The sequence below is a fragment of the Anguilla rostrata genome, chromosome 18, assembly GCF_018555375.3.
Source record: "Anguilla rostrata isolate EN2019 chromosome 18, ASM1855537v3, whole genome shotgun sequence".
NCBI lineage: Eukaryota > Metazoa > Chordata > Actinopteri > Anguilliformes > Anguillidae > Anguilla > Anguilla rostrata.
The window spans coordinates 11,308,968-11,325,679 of record NC_057950.1 but is presented as its reverse complement, the minus strand read 5'-3'; the positions used below and the strand labels follow the sequence as shown (position 1 = coordinate 11,325,679).

The window sequence follows — 16,712 nt, the reverse complement described above, 5'->3', positions numbered from 1 at the left end:
TCATGCTCTTATCTCTGCGACACTCACTGCAGCACGTGCACACACACACACACACACACACACCTGTAAGTACAACAGAAATCAATATAGCCATAAGTACATTATTTACTAAATCTATTTATTCAAATAAAATTCTCATAACTAAGGCCTGGGGCTAGGCTTGTTTGGACTTCAGATGCTGCAGAAATGACTGCCAATAAGGTTCATGCTTTACCACGCTTCTATCCTAGGGAGTCATGTAATATCCCCACAATTCTACTACCATTTTGTAGCCATTACTCAGTTCCATTGTACTAGGAAGCAGAGGGCAGGAGGGTGGGAAAAAGGGGAGGACAGTCTCTGCAGCACAAGAACCACAAGGTAAACACCTGCTCCAATTGGATCAGAGGAGATATCACCTGCACAAATCAGGAGCCAAGGCCCCACTTCTATCCGCATCAATGCAATAAAACAGTACACCAGTCAAAGCGAAAACACTGATAAAAACATTTACACTCTTTCCATAGATATCCCATTAAACTTTTAAATGCAAACAGAGGTAGAATGTATTTTTGCAGTTAAGTTCTGAGAATTTGTGCATCTTTGGCAAAAAATAAAAGCCTGTGCTGCTGACAGCAGATGCACAGAGACGATGCACAAGTCACAGGACACAGGGCACAGGCGATGTCTCAAATGTCTCAGTCAACTGTGCGGGGACCAGAGGGTCAGGGGTCAGGAGTCAGAGGTCACTACAGGCTGAGCCCCGGGGATCAGGTGCTGCCGCGTGTACTCCCACACCAGCAGGGCGGCGCTCACGTGCACGTTGAGAGAGCGTGTGATGCCTTGCTGTGGGATCTCCACGCAGACGTCCAGGAGCTGCAGCAAGTTCGCCGGAATCCCCTCCCGCTCGTTCCTGTCCAAGGAGAGGGGGTAAGTAGCATATATATACAGTACACGCGCATCTGCTCAGTGACAGTTCCATCATTTATTCAAGACACTGTTCCCATCACAATTTAGGGGTGCCACCTGGCCATTACACATATAGCTGCAGATACATGACTGTTCAAAGCTTAGTACGCCTCACACTTTCTCAGATCACAATTAGACGCCCTCCTCCCCATTATCAGCATCAGTGTACCTGGAGACAAGCACTCATTTCAGAAGGTGAATCTCAGTTTTACTCTGGTCTGCTGTCCACATGTCACTGCAGACTGGCTATCATGCACAAATTAGAGCTCGCTCCACGGGGAGTGGGAGCTCATTAAACCCGTGGCGTGCTCAGACAGGTCGTTAATCTGTGCTCTGAGTAAACAAAGGTAAAAAGGGTGTGTGTGCGTGTGCGTGCGTGTGTGTGTGCGTGTGTGTGTGTGTATACACGGTGGTAGTCTAGCATAATTACGCTGCACAGCTTTGACAGCTCCTAAGTGATTTCTCCTGCTCTGTGGAGTCAAGCTGTGTGTGTGTGTGCGTGTGTGTGCGTGTGTGTGTGTGTGTGTGTGTGTGTGCGTGTGTGTGCGTGTGTGATCACATTCACAACACTGTTGACTAATGCTAAAATATCAGTTTTAGCTTAATTGGGTTAGTTTGATTGAGCCTGAAAATGAAGCCCGTTTCGAACCCAAACCCAAAGGGACCAGCAAACCCAACCAAGCTCAACCCCAGTGCAAGGCAGCGCATCATGGAGATTTACAAAACACTGCTGGGTGAGTTGGAAGATGCTCCACTGGTCCTGGACGTGGCGGGGCTGCAGAGAGACTCACCCCAGCAGCAGCAGGCTCTTCTCGGGGAAGCAGTAGTCCAGCAGGCTCTGGCTGTAGGCTGTCTGCTCCACTCCAACAATGCAGTACCCCTCCCTTTTCTTCACCTGCAGGAAGTCCGACAGCTCACCTGGTTTCACCTGCCGGGAGAGGAAATGAACGCCCAGGCGGTCAAAGCCACTGCTTTTCCATGCGTTACATTTCCATTTAACCAGCCGTTACCCTGAAATTTGGTTATGGTTTAACTGTCTGGCCCTGGCATTACCTGTGATGAAACTGGTCAAAAACCTGCACATAATACCGGCCCCATTGGATTACTGAGAGCTTTTGTCCTAAAGAGAACGTTCTCACGTATCGACATAAAAATCTTTTAGCTGTAAACCTACGCATCAACACCTGCACAATGGACAGAAATGATAAGCCCAGGACAAGTGGAATGACAGGACATATTTTCATTATAGAGGGCAGGTAGTGAGGACAAAGGACAGACAGATGCAAAAACATTCAGTACCACCCACCTCCAGTAGAGGGAGCCACAGCTCAGCTGACACACTCAGGGCCTGGAAGTTCCTGTCCTTGATGTGATGAAGGCTGTCCATCACAAGAGCATTCGCACCGAAGATCTCGCACGTCCGACACAACCCTGCTCAAACAAAGCAGTTGAAATCGATCCAGGGCTACATTTACATCCAGGTCACGGTTTATTTTCCTCATTAAGAGTCACTTCAATAAGCATTTTCAAAATGGGTTTTCCCCAGTGTGGACCTATAAAAACACAATAAAAGCCTTCCACAGAGTGTCTGGAGCAAGAGCGATTGATGTGCCTGAGGAAGCCATTTAATTCAACAAACAACAGGCGGCCACTGAATTTATCTTTGTATAAACTGAAATTGAGCTGGGATTGCTGCCCATGCCAGTGCGGTGTTTGCCCGGTGTGGCAATAGATACAGCAGCAGTGCCTAGCAACTCAGCCTGCTGCTGGCTGGCTGGCATGCTTATCTGTGAAAAAGAAAACATTCTGAGCAGAGCTAAATAAGTACCCATCATCCCACTGTTGCGCACACATGTGGTGTGCATTAACAGTGCTGTGGGGCGGGGCTTGGTATGTGTGTGCAAATCGTGAAGAGGTATATGTGCACTTGACGTGGACATATATTAGAATGCATACTGTAGATTTATGTGCTTGTGTCTTACCTCCTAGGTTTGTGGGCTTATCAATGAGGGATGCAACCACCAGGAGGGCGCTGTGGAGCTTGCCCAGGCGAGCTGCCCTCTGCTGGGGCACCAGCTGCAGCTCAGGGTCCTGGTCCTGGATACTGAGCCTCCAGGGGGTGATCTTCTTCTGCACCTCCACCCAGCGCTCCTCCTTCTCCCCGTCTGCATTCACAGCAGACCCATTAATCAGCTCCATTACTAACCACTCATCTCAGGCACCCGAAATTGCCATCCAGAGACTGAGGACCCCCTATGTGGGTAAAATGGCTCATTTTGGAAACCCTTCATCGAACACCCACAACAATCTGAGCAGACTGGCAGTGTGGTGGCTTGCTGTCCATTGCTTGCGTGAGATTAGTGTGTGCCAAAGAGTGTCACAAGCATAGAAGATAGAGAGCTCCATCTGAACATCCAGAGTGTGCATTGCAGACATTCACTCACCATTAAATAGTTCACATCCAATAGACTTGCTTTAGATAGCCAGTCATTCAGTAAACAGTCTACCTCTTCCCATGATTATAAACCTGCACTCACAAACACATTCATCTTTCTGCCGCCCCCTTGTGGTCTGGAGGTTAACTGTACCTTTGTCCTGCTGGATCCAGTCCCCAGGCTGCAGCTGGCTCAGGTCCTGGGTGGGATTCCTCAGTGGAAGCACAGAGCTGTGGGCAAAATCCACCAGCCGCTCAAACTTCCAGGGGGGAATCCACTCATCATCCGCCAGCTCTGACAGGCTAGGGAAGGTGTGGAATATGGTCTGGAAAACAACGTGAGAATGAAAAAAAACATTCATATGAGAAATGATCCCTCCATTCCAACTATTACCATTGGAAGGTGATTACCATTATTTCAACAAGAAAACTGTAAACAACACTTAGTAACATTATTAATTATCATTATTTTATTATACAATATGATTAATTCCATTACTGGTAGTGCCCTTACAATCACTTTGTTTGTGGTTTGGCAAAGCAACAGCTAGCGTTTGATATTTTAATTAAGCTGATTTAAATTAGAATAATCAGGGACAGATGCTATTCCCCTGGCAGACACACCTCCATGCTGTAGTCTTCCAGTGGGTGAAAGGCCCCAAAGAAGAAATGTTCCTGTATCCTGGTCCAGTTCTTCATCGCGTTCCTGCAGACACAGTCACTGATGGGACTACTTTTGCCTAAATCACCCAGCATTCTAAATGATGCAATCAATCAGGCAGCCAACCCAGTCACCCAATTAACCCATCGACCAATCAGCTCGGCTTGATGGCTGCACACTCACCCCGTGGACTGCATGGCCTCGGCCTGCTGCAGGCAGGCCTGGACGACGGCCGCCAGGCCCCTCAGCCCACCGGGCCCCCCCGCCGTGTCCTCGGCCAGGGCCCTGGGCCCCTCCAGGCCCCAGACCCGCTTGAGGGCCAGCAGCGCGTAGAGACGGACGCTGAAGTTATGACTGAAGCACCACTGCAGGATCACGTCCACCGCCTTCTGCCACTGCTTAGCCTGGGAGGGAGGGAGGGAGGGAGGGAGGAGAAGGGGAGAGGGAGAGGAGGAAGAGAGAGGCGAAGAGTGAGAAATGGGGAAAGATTTGAGCGTGTCTCCTGAGAGCTTACCTATTGTGACATTTTATATAGTTGTGGTTATAGATGATGCAATTAGAGGTCTTACCTTGTCTTGAACACCAGGTAGAATGATGTCCAAGTGCACCAGTACAGACAGGAAGGTACAGATACTAGTCTTGGTCTTCTCTTGATCCTGCACACACACGTTAATGCATCGCAGGTTCAATGCTTATCTGCATTTATGATCCACAAAGACAGACGACAAACTGCTGATTTCAGATGTTTTACTCAAGATACCAGGTTTGACACTGCAGGCGTTAGTATTGTAGTGTAGAGCATTCCTAAACTGTGCTTCAGGAGTCCAAGAGGGTCCAAAGAGATCCTCTGTATACTAATTTTCCTTTTAAGATTTTTTGTTTTTTCCACATTTCATATTCTACCCATTTAAGCTTTCAGGCTAAATCTATCTGTTTTTACTGAGCAAATCTGGTTTAATGGTAAAATATTCTGATCAATATAATTTCTTACACATTCATACTGTACGAAAATCTATTGCTGACCCATTGTATATAGTATGTTGTCCAATTTCTGACACTCTTTCGAGTACTCATACATTAAATAGTAATTACATTGTCGACAGTAGTGTGCGTTGGACAAAGGTATCAGTACTTAGACCTGTGACTGATGTGGGGGTCATTAAATGAGTTCCACAGTCACAGAGTTCTCCATTACATTACAATCACACGGCAGACGCTCTTATCTGACGCACTGCAGCGGGCAGCGCGAGTGCCGCTCTCGGGGATGGTGTTAATGCTGCAGGGTGAAGTGCTCCGTGGTGCGGGCGTGTTGGGGTGCAGACGTAGCTCGGTGCTCACCACGCTGAAGCAGGCCCACAGACTGTCTATCAGGGCAGGGTGCCTGCAGAGGACCAGCAGGGTCATCCACTCGATCAGGTACTTCACCGAGGCCTGGTTGCTGCAGAAGCCCGCCTCGCACACCCGGCCCAGCACGGTCTCCACAAACCCCTGCGCAGAGACACCGCCACCGTGAGTCAGGCTGAACACATGGGCGTGCAAGAGACTGTGCGCACATTTGTGTGAGCGTGAGACACACGTGTGCAAGTTAAACTCGCACATACAGCATATCTCACATATTCACGTAACGGTGCTAGAAAGAGTACAGTATGTGAGTGAGTGTGTGTGTGTGAGAGAGAGTGTGTGAGAGAGAGAGTGTGTGTGTGTGTGTGTGTGTACATGCATGTTTGTGTGTGAATGTGTCTGTGTGTGTGTGCGCGTGTGCGTACGTGCATGTTTGTGTGTGTGTGTGTGTGTGTGTGTCGCTTTGTGTGATGTCTGTGTGTGTGTGCGTTTGCGTACGTGCATGTTGCATGTGTGTGTGTGTGTTGTGTGTGTGTGTGTGTTGTATGCATGTTGTGTGATGTCGTGTGTGCGCACGTGTGCGTATGTGCATGTGTGTGGTAGTGCTGTGTGTTGTGTGTGTGTTGTGTGTCGGTGTGTGTGGTGTGTGTGGTGGTGTAGTGCAGGGAGATGTGCGTATGACTGCGCTGACTCGTATGTTTCACCTCTCTCAGTTTGGGCAGCAGTACCAGCAGAGTCTGCCACACCCTGTTCTTCACTCGATGCTGAAGGGAGTTACTATAGTAACGCACTTTCGACTTAGATATTTCCTGATCCTGAGAAAAAGCGGGAAGAGTTATAGTCACATCAGGGGGAAAGGACACACACACACACATTTACATACGCACATGCCCGCGCACACACACACACACACACACACACACACACACACAGCATTGCGAGAAGTTCTCCCACTTGCCCCACCTTTCTTAGCAGCAGCAGAACCAGCTCCTCCATCAATCTTTCATGCAGAGCACAGGAGGCATCCAGCCTGCTGAGGAACGCCATCGCACAGACACGAGGGAACTGCTCATCTCTGCTGTCACTGAGGGAGAGAGAGAGAGAGAGAGAGAGAGAGAGAGAGAGGGAGAGAGAGAGAGAGCGATAGAGCAATAGACTGTCAGGTACAGATGCAGGAATGTGTGGCTGGAGGAAAAAAGAGGAGAGAGAGAGAGAGAGGGAGACACACCCTGACCTGGTCACGGCTGTGTTTGCTGCACACTCCTCTCCGAGCTGTTCCACATACGTCTGCACTTCCTGGACCAGCCTGAATTCAGAAAAAGCAATTTTATGTTTTAGCACGGCTGTCCCCTCAATAATTCACAGTTGCACCATAAAACAGGATGGCATAAAAACCATGCTTCCAACCACACTACTACAGTTATTACAAATACTGCCAATACTACCGCTACCACCAGGGACACTATATTCCACAAGTGCTACAGTCTACACTGCACATTCTACAACCAATTTAATTTATTCTGCCTCGATAATCACTAAACTGTACTCTTCTGTTGCAGGTTACTCACAAGTACAAGTACAAGTTAAGTACAAGTCAACACACCCAAAAACAAAACCTATTATATGATATTTTACTGATTTTTATAACCTGCTAATCTAGTAAAATTAATAATACTAAGTTACTTATGATTCCACACACACACAAACACACACCTCTGATCCCTCCTGAACACGGGCCCGTACACACAGGCTTCGGCCAAGATGTCCACATGTTTGAGAGCACTGGAGAAGCAGGCGTCCCTCTGGCTTTCACTTCCGGGGTCAGAGGGCAGCCAGGTATGGCAGCAGTGCCGGATCAACACGTTGAACACGCCCGTCTTGACCTCGGACAGCTCCAATAGCTCAGAGGCAATCTGCAGAAAACACCCACAACCGTTACAGAGTGTCCAACATTGAGTTAATCACAGCAAACTAATGAGGAACATTTCAACTATATATACACAAATAAGGACATTTCATTTATTTGTCATTTTTATGTATCCAAAGCACTGTTCGGAATACAATTTAAGTGACAAAACTGAGTTTATAGAAATACACTGTGTTTACAGGCTTTTGCTTGTGATATAATGAATGCAGCCTCTTTAGCTCCTGTTTTCTGTATTTCTGACTGTCCTTCCACATTCTGTCAGCCTCACAGGTTATGAATGAACCCCACTCACCTGCCGCACAGTGGCGGAGAGCCTCGGTGCCTCTGTGTCTGTTAGCTCCAGCAGGCTGCGGTCAAAGCCGAACCGCACAAAGCCTTCCAGAACAGGCCAGAAATCATGAGGGTTACTGCTCAGGCCCAGCACCACCTTCCAGGCCAGGGTCACTGCCTCCACAGTCAAAGCCTCTTCAGACAGCACCACCTGGTGGGCGGAAGATTCAAGGTTGGTTTAAAAGAAGTCTTTACATGAATACATCCACACACACCCAGCAAACACACAAAACAAAGTCTCACACAAACAATACCCCCACACACACAACACAAAGCTCTCCCCCCAAACACACAAACCCACACACACACCACACACACACCTCTCTCTCTCTCTCTCACACAACACACACACTCACAGTGCAACTCCCATGAATACAGCCATAAAAATACAGTCTGTTCGCTGCAACCAAAAGGGAACAGCCAGGCTAATAATGAATGATGAATAAATGACATTGTGCCGAGCTCTGCAAATCCATCAGTCAGGCAAGTCATGCAGTAGATTGCACTTCAAGAAAAAAAATGTTTCAGCCACATACAGCACGAACAGTGAATCAAACAGCAGACATTACAGATTATGTGTGTCACAATCAATAATACACAACAAGATTCAACCCTGAAAATGATTATGTTTTTCCCCAATTATGATTTAAGGATCTGCACTCTGCACACACAACCTTAAGAAGCAGCTTACAGCGACACACACACAGGCCACTGGCGATGGCGATCGCGCGGAGCCCTGTGCGCTACCCCGCTACTGACCTGGGGCAGCAGGGCAGTCATGCAGTCCAGGACAGGCAGAACCAGGTCACTGGTCAGGACAGCCAGCGCCTCCATCGCGGCTCCCAGAACCACGGGGGCCGGGGGGGCCAGTGCGGGCCCAGGCGGGACCCGGAAGGCCAGGACGAAGCGCAGGCAGGTCCACTGGTCCCGCACAAAGTGGGCCGCCATGCGACCCCACCCCCGCAGGTCAGGGCCCTCATCGTGACCCCTGAGGAACAAAAAGGGGTCCCATCACAGAGAGCTGGTTTACACTTACTGCTTTCAGACACAAAAGCATCCATAGGCATGAATGAAGAAATAACAAGATTAATTCAACTGATTTAACTGGCAAGTGATCAATTTAATTAGACATAAAGGATGAAAAAGTTGTTATCAACTACTCAGATATTCCAAAAATAGGACTAGGAATGTGTGTTAGAGATGTAGACAGTTCAGCCTCTCAGACATGTCCTACCCAGTCTCATGACAAGCATACAAAAACAAGTGGATCTGCATGGTTATACTGGACTTAATGTAGAATTAATGGAGTACACTGAGATGCACTGAGGCTTTCTCCACACATCATGTACATTTACTGCTGTCATCATGAGAACGCATAAGATCACATTAACATACCCATGGCCCTTGACCATTACAGTTACGTAAGGATGAAGTGATCATTAAACAACAGATAAAACACAGATTGTTTATCATGGCTGAGCAGCCTTAACAGACTGTCTCTGTGGAGTTCTACAAGAACAGAGAAGTCCAAAAAACAAAGCAGGACCCCTACAAACTCGAGAGAAACCGCACTAACTGCACTGCATCCCTTAAACTGACCCCTCCAGGTTGGTGGTTGAAGCTGCAGGCTTGCGCAGGGTCTGGATGGGGTTGGTCGGTGAGGAAGAGGAGGATGCAGAAGAGGAGGGGAGGAAGAGCCCCGCTACAGAGGAGAGCGCTCGCATGGCTTCAGGGTGGAGGTCCTCCCGATGCTCCTCTCCCAGCTCACAGAGCTGGGCTAAGGATGCCATGCTCACTGCTCTGCCCACCTGCCCGCTGACAGAAGGATTCTGGGAACAAGGGGAGGGGCCAGGTCACATAAAATCTTCGCATTTCAGCAGCAGGAGTTAATACGTTACATAAAATAGCCAAATACAGCTCCAATACTATAGAATACTCTGAAACACACAAAACGGCTGTAAACTCTTCCGAAGCACAATAAATACAGACACTTTTTATGTTCACTCAAAAAACTAAAAACTAAAAAATCAGCAAAGTGGCGCCACCATGTGGACATCCAAGAAAAAAAAATAGTTGGGGTGTCATTACATCAGAATATCCTCACTGCCACTCCCTGATTTTGCTGCAAAGGGGAGTAAAATCTATTGGGTATGAAAGTATTCTTAAATATAACAGGAGAGATTTTTTTTTAATGGAATGAAAGAAATAACAGATTGGGGAAGAATGGCTCCTCTACCTCCTCCTCTGGTCCCTGCAGCGTCCTCAGGCAGTTACGGATCAGAGGCGGGGCGAACCCTGCCAGCCGACTGGTGCGGTGCCATCCGACCGCGCCGTAGAGCCGGACCAGCTCCCTCAGGACCGAGAGATACAGAGCGCACCGGTCCACATCGCAGAGCTGCAGAACGAGAGCGCGTCAGAGCTGCTGTACACACAGCTACGACTGACAGAAACAGGAGGAGAGAGGAGGACAGGAACAGAAACAGATAGACACAGAGGGGTAGGGAGAGGAAGGAAAGAGAGCGAAAGCGAGAGTGTGAAAGAGAAAGAGATAAATGGAGCTTTTCATTGTGGTGAACGGGTGCTTACCTCACACAGCTCCCCACTCAACCTTCGCAAAAGGAACTCCTGCACCGGCTCAGCCACGGCCAACATGGATGTTTCCACGGCGACTAAGACCCCATCCACTGCAGAAGTGTCGGAAGATGGGGATATAAACGGCAACATGGGGGACAAAAGAAGCCGAGTTTCTTATAAATGCACACTGCAACAGTCGCTGCAAGTGAAAAATACCAGCACCTGACCGTGTGCAAGTATGTGAGCAGTAGGTATGAAACCTCAGGGACGACAACCAATTCTACAGATAAAAGAAGATGGTCACTGCCTGTACTCCTTCTGTCCTAACTATGTTCTAACTATTACAGTACAAAACATCAACCACTACAATATTAAACTTGGTCACACCTAATCATGAACATAGATGCAACAACTCCTAATGTTTGTAGGGAGACAGAATGTCCACTGTTAAGAATACAGTGAATAAAATCTGCAAGAATGTACTTCCACCAGAGGGGTGATGACATCACAGTAATCAGAGAAACAGAGCCAATCAGGAAGCATGCCTTTCTGTGTGCTCCGGCCGCCTCCCCTGTGACACAGCTGGAGCAGCCGCAGCAGAAGTTGCAGGCTCTTGTCCGTCTTGCTGAGGGGGAGGTAGACGTTGGTGCTGAGTCTGGTCAGCGTGTCCAGCAGGGGGCGCAGTAACTCCTCCAGTCCACCTGGCTGGTTCTCACCAGGTCCCTGTCTCTGCATGTCGGCAGAGAGGAGGATCGCTCGGGCCAAAGACTCCGCCTCCCTAGGGTCTGGTACGCTGGCACTTACATCTGCAATAAGCCACAGAGGAGGTTAACGAGGGAAGTACTGTCTGGCACGCACAGCACACACCTGCAATTAAACAATGGCGGTAATTACACCATTAACTTACTGTGAAATGAGCCAACCAGTGACTTCTGTGGCAGCTGTAAAATAAAGCCCATAAAGCTGCCACAGATGAGGCGGTTTATTTCATAATAAGTCAATTGTGTAATTACTGCCAGGATTGTAGCACATACTTTTTAGTCCCCGCTTTTTGAGCCCCCCCCCCCTGCATTGGGGCCCTTTGTAGTCAGTTCCACTATCCCCCCTGACTACAATGCCCCTGATTACCACCACAACACTGTGTTACGCACATATTCCTGATCAAATTTGGACATATTATCAGACAGCAGACCCCGTCCCCCCCACTCTGTCCCGAGCCCCCCCTCACCGACGCTGGCTGGGACCCTGAGGAAGGCCTCCAGCTGGCTCTGGACGAAGCTCCGCACCGACCCCTCAGAGCCAGGCCCTGGGTTCGAATCCCCGTCTCTGAGAATGTGCTTAAATCTTCCCTCACAGTCCAGCAGCCAGTCACACACCTAGAGGACACACACACAAAAGACACTAGCAAGCAGGACGAGTAGGCACAAACATGAAATACAAATGCACACTGTCAGTCAATTCTCAGTTTCACTGTTTAGCGAAATCAGGTGTAATCAGGCATAAGTTTCGGGTAAATTGCTGAGGTGACTGCAGGTGAGAAAAGTAGCTAGCTAGGGGTATTAGGAGCTGTGAGACAAATAGTTGCAATCATTTTTACAATATTACTTGGCAAACTTTAAATATATGACTATAAGTGAGACCTGTAGTTGGCCATTTGGCTGATAACCGGTGCTTAGGGAACTCCTTGTTGACTGTTGGCATGAGCCAATGTTCATCACAACCAGTGTGAAACCCTGTTCTGAGCAGCCAATCAAAAGCCTCTATGACATGATTGACCCCCTCCCCCCGATCTTCTAAACCCTGCCCATCCTGTGACTCAGACCTGATCCCAGAGCGCAGTCCCCCGGCACAGCGACTCCTCTGCCTGGAAGTGTGCCAGAAACCCAAAGACCTCAGCCAGCGTCACAGCAGTCTGCGTAGAGATCAGGGACAGCACACATAATTTAGCTTAATTAGCTCATTTGTCTTAGATCCTTTATATTCTTATCGCTGCCGGGCAAACAGGACTTCTGCTTGTCTTCTTGAAGCCTGTGCATAACTGAATAATGCAGTAACCACCCACTAAAACACTTATTGCATTTCATTTAATCCAGGGTTATTAAAACCATTTCCCCTTCCCATTTTGTATTACCATAAAAGTAAAGGTTCTACCATAAAATATAAGTATAAGTTCCTCATAAAAAAGCCATACCACATCTGTAAGGCAGAGGGCGCTGTGCAGCAGGTAGCACTGGGCTGCTCCCCTTAGCAGGACCTGGTGAGTGATCATGGTGCAGCGCAGCACCTCCCTGAAACACAAGAACGCCTCGTTACTTCCCCCTGGTGCTTCCCCAGAATCGGTCTTCCATGGTATTTGAGGATCCACTAGGATAAACATGCCAGGAAGCAATATATTAATTGCTTTACAATACTGAGCATATGCTACAATGTACCATAATTACTTTTAAATGAGCAAATTAGCAAGCTAACATAGACTGCAGCTCTCAGAGGCAAAAGCGGAGCTCTGGGACATGAATGGGGCGTGGTCCACCAGGCGAGTTACCTTAACGCATGCAGACCCTGCAGATCCAGGACGGGGCAGGGTAACAGACGTGACAGGGCCTGGGAGAGGAAGAGGATGGGCACAGCACACCAGTGGCGAGATCCCATCCGCTGGACCAGCTGCAGCAGGACACCACCTAAAGCAGGGAAAACAGTCACATGCTTACCGCCCCACAGAGAGCATTACTGTTACCTCCATTACTACTACACTGTAGAGACCATTACTGCAGCCTCCATTGTTATATGACTGCACAGGGTTTTATCCAGGCATTTCAGTTACTTCAGTTAATTAAACTCATCGCTGGATCACAGCTGTCGAGGCCTTTCTTGGTAAAGGAATATGATCATATTGAGACCTGGAAAAATTATACTGCAAAAAAAAATGAACACTGAAAATTGTAGTTACATAGAGTCATAAGAAAGAATTACAGTTTTTACATACATAGCAGACACTCTTATTTAGATTTTTGTAATGTGATCCCAGGAGTTAATGAATCAGTCAGTTAATGCAAAAATATTTTTTATAGCAGTTTTAGAACAGCACTTTCTTAAAACGCTGAACAGAGCATGGACTCCAGAAAAAAACCCTGGAGATCCGAGGTAACTGAGGACAAACCAGAAAATGATTCGCTCATTCATGAGGATCACTGAGGCAGAAACAGAAACAGATAATAGAAACAAACGAAAGCCTGTTGTACAAATGAACACATCCATCACCACCGAATACTCTTCACGGGTCAAGTTCCAGTTCAGCAGCTACAGCTGCAGATTAAAACCCGAGCCATCCTGATTCTGGGCCCTGAGGCCCAGGCACCTAACCTCTGTTCTCCTGGGGCAGAGCACTGAAGAAGGTCACCATGAAGGCCTCAAGCTTGGTCCCAAAATCGGGGCGCTCCCCAATAATCTGGTTGGATGATCTGCGGGGGAAACAGCTATCATCAGGGCGACAGCACATGATAAATGACAGAGAGTGATCGACTGCCCTTTATGGCACAATTAAATAGGCTGAGTGCCACAAAATACTTCACAGAGGGATGCTGGGAAATGAAGTCCAGAGCTCCTCAAAATTAATCCACAAACCCTGCTTCTGGACTTCAGTTCTTAATAGCCCCTCAGTCATCCACAGATTAGCTTACTTTGCAAACCCATTCCATTACAGCAGCAAACAAACTAGGGGGGTGCTGGTGTTATATTATTATTAATGAGCCAGTGACGTTAAACATTTGATACTATACTACTGGAGTAACTTACTAGTGACCATACCAAACCAAATGATCTCACCTGGCAAATTCGGACAGAAATACAAGAACAGACTATGCCATTTTGGCTGCCAGAATTACCCACACACTCACAATGACTCACCTGTGGAAGAGTGAGCTCTCAGCCAAGACGTCCAAGAAGGGACCAACAATAAACTAGGGGAGGGAGAAAGCAAGGAGCACAAGAGCCTGGTAAAGAACTCTGCACATCCAAAACTTACCAACCACATACATACTGATCATACCACAACAACAACTGATAGAGCTACTAGCTACATCTTTGATCCAAATTAAAAATTGAAAAATTGAAAAAGACAAAGGTATAAAAAGCATTATAAAACAGGATGTTCCGATTGGCTGAGATGATTTTCTACAGTGATTGCAAATCCAATACAATAACAGTTAATCAGACAGCCTCTTTGTAAATATTATCACTGCACACAAACCACTAATATAAAATATATAATTATTTATATATTCCAGTTAAAGATAATTAAATGAGTTAACAGCCAGTATTTGTCCTCTCTTACCTGTGCAAAAGCCAAGGCAAAGGCAGGGCAGCGTATAACCTGCATATCCAGCAGGTGGCACACGCCCTCCCTCATAATGGTCTTATTCTCACTGTGGAACATGCGCTGGTACACACACTCCAGCCAAGAGGGGTGTAGCAGGGCACTGTCTGAGGGAAAGTGAGAGAGAGAGAAGGGGGCAGGACAGTTTTGCATCATAATAATAACGGTTTTGGAACAGCGCTTGTAGCCCAGAGGTTGCAGGTTCAAATTCAAAGTATGCAACAAACCTGAAAATAATATAAAAGTAAAATAAGACTGCCAAAGGCTTAATGTTGAGTTACCTTCACTATCACTCACAGTAGCTTCGATCAATGTATTGATCCTGTTGAGTACAGGCCGGACCAAATGTATCTAGGGAAACAAGTGACATCACAGAATTGCATCATAAAAGCAATACTAATGGAGCTATCTGACAGCTCCTGTTTCTGAATGATGACAAAGAACTTATGAAAACTACGACCTTCACATATAATTTAATTCCTTGAGTAAGTGAATTGTTATTGACGTTGGCAAATCCCGCAGTTCACTTACACAAAACAAGAGCTGACAGACAAGGTTATGAACTACATTAAGTGTGTTTCTTCATAAATCAGTGCAGTACATTGCAGTGTACAAAAAAGCTGATGCACAGTACATATTTAACACTGATTAATAGCTGCCTACTTGGGTTTCATCTAGGGTCTCCATAATCAAAGCGTAGTCTTCCCAGAATTCCCGGAGTAGCTGGCTCCTGTTTGGAGCCCATCTGAAGACAATCTGACCTGCAGATAATTACGAGTGAAAATTAAATGAAAACAGATTTACCTGACATTGGCCTGGTACATGACTAGCACATAGATATAAAAAACAGAGCTCACTTTCGCTTGTAAGTGGGATGGTAATTCAACTACATTTCAGGGAAATGTCCATCAACACGAGATGAGCAGTAATTGCATCACTGTCTTCGAGTAATACAGGTATTATACTTGTTACACGTCACCGCAAATACGCCAATACCTTACCTTCTGGAGATGCACAGCAAAACTCCACCCTATCCTCCTCTGATATCATCACACATCTCTTCAGAAGGTACAGAGCCCGTTTGCGCGCGAGGTTGTCTCTGTGCGTTAGTCCCTCTTGAATTATCTTCCAGAACTGAGATGAAAGGCGAGGGTCAGCCTCGACCGGGTGAAGAGTCGGTCTGTCTGGTGGGAACAGGTAGTCTGACAGTGCTGTCAGACACAGCAAGGTGCGAGCCGTAACTGTCGCCGAGCTATCACTCGCGTGCCAGGTGCGCAAGTCACACCAGATGCGCCGAAGCACGTCTGCCCTCCTCTCGCCATCGCTGCAACTATTCAGGACAGTAAATAATACCCGGACCACGGTTTTGGAAACCTGCGTGTCCGATCGTGTCTTGATACAGTTGAAGGCAGAAGAAAGTATTCTCGCTGTCAACTGATTGTCGGACGAAACGGCAGGTAGAACAACAGCTAAGACCTCGATGGCAACGTCTACACTCAGAAGGGTTTTTCCTTCCAGGGTGCCTTCGGACACGTCCAAAACCGGCAAAATAATGTTGACCAATCTACCTGGTACTTCTGTGCCACATAGTCCAACACAGACAGCCAGTAACCCGTACAAAGCATTGAGCAGCTCTTTGGAGGTCCCAGTAGTCGGGTCGCTTTGTAAAGTCTCATTTTCGTTGGGGAGTTTGTACAAAAGCGGTAAACACTGATTCCATATAACATTCTGCACGTTTGTAACAAAACGTTCTCTTTTCACAGCTGCAGCGGCACTGTTACACGCTCTAGGTTTGTCCCCGTTAGATTCCTCGCCATAGTCGGGGAGTTTACCGACTGTGTCTATCAACGTGGTTAAAGCTTCAACTCTCTCAATCTCCGGCCACGAATCGGTTGTAAAATATAATTTAGATAATACAATTTCTGGATCGGGGCAATTAGATAAAAGGGCATTTATTAAAACCGAAGACATAGTCCACACAAACCACAAATACCAGAGCACCACAGAAAACTCAACACGCTTCTTTACAACGGCACTCCAATCGAGCAAACACTTCCTGGACTCCCACGTGTCCAAACGAGCTGTTGTACGCATGCGTGACGCGTGTCTGGTGACGTCACCAGGA

The 16,712-nt window shown here is 47.3% G+C and overlaps 1 protein-coding gene across 1 annotated transcript; it reads right to left on the bottom strand.

Moving 5' to 3' along the window:
• Positions 1–97: 97 nt before the first annotated feature.
• On the bottom strand, positions 98–16,663 carry tarbp1 (TAR (HIV-1) RNA binding protein 1). The gene is made up of 29 exons (XM_064317220.1): positions 15,589–16,663; positions 15,251–15,348; positions 14,869–14,938; positions 14,546–14,694; positions 14,119–14,171; positions 13,576–13,673; positions 12,758–12,893; positions 12,407–12,503; positions 12,038–12,127; positions 11,444–11,591; positions 10,761–11,021; positions 10,228–10,325; positions 9,878–10,036; positions 9,241–9,470; positions 8,401–8,629; positions 7,604–7,792; positions 7,098–7,297; positions 6,619–6,690; positions 6,348–6,468; positions 6,089–6,199; positions 5,382–5,531; positions 4,613–4,699; positions 4,227–4,447; positions 4,007–4,088; positions 3,537–3,708; positions 2,931–3,113; positions 2,255–2,379; positions 1,740–1,876; positions 98–892 (listed from the first exon to the last, which is right to left on the bottom strand). The coding sequence occupies exons 1-29, from the start codon at positions 16,556–16,558 to the stop codon at positions 712–714; spliced, it is 4,917 nt and encodes a 1,638-aa protein (XP_064173290.1). The 5' UTR covers positions 16,559–16,663; the 3' UTR covers positions 98–711.
• Positions 16,664–16,712: the final 49 nt, after the last annotated feature.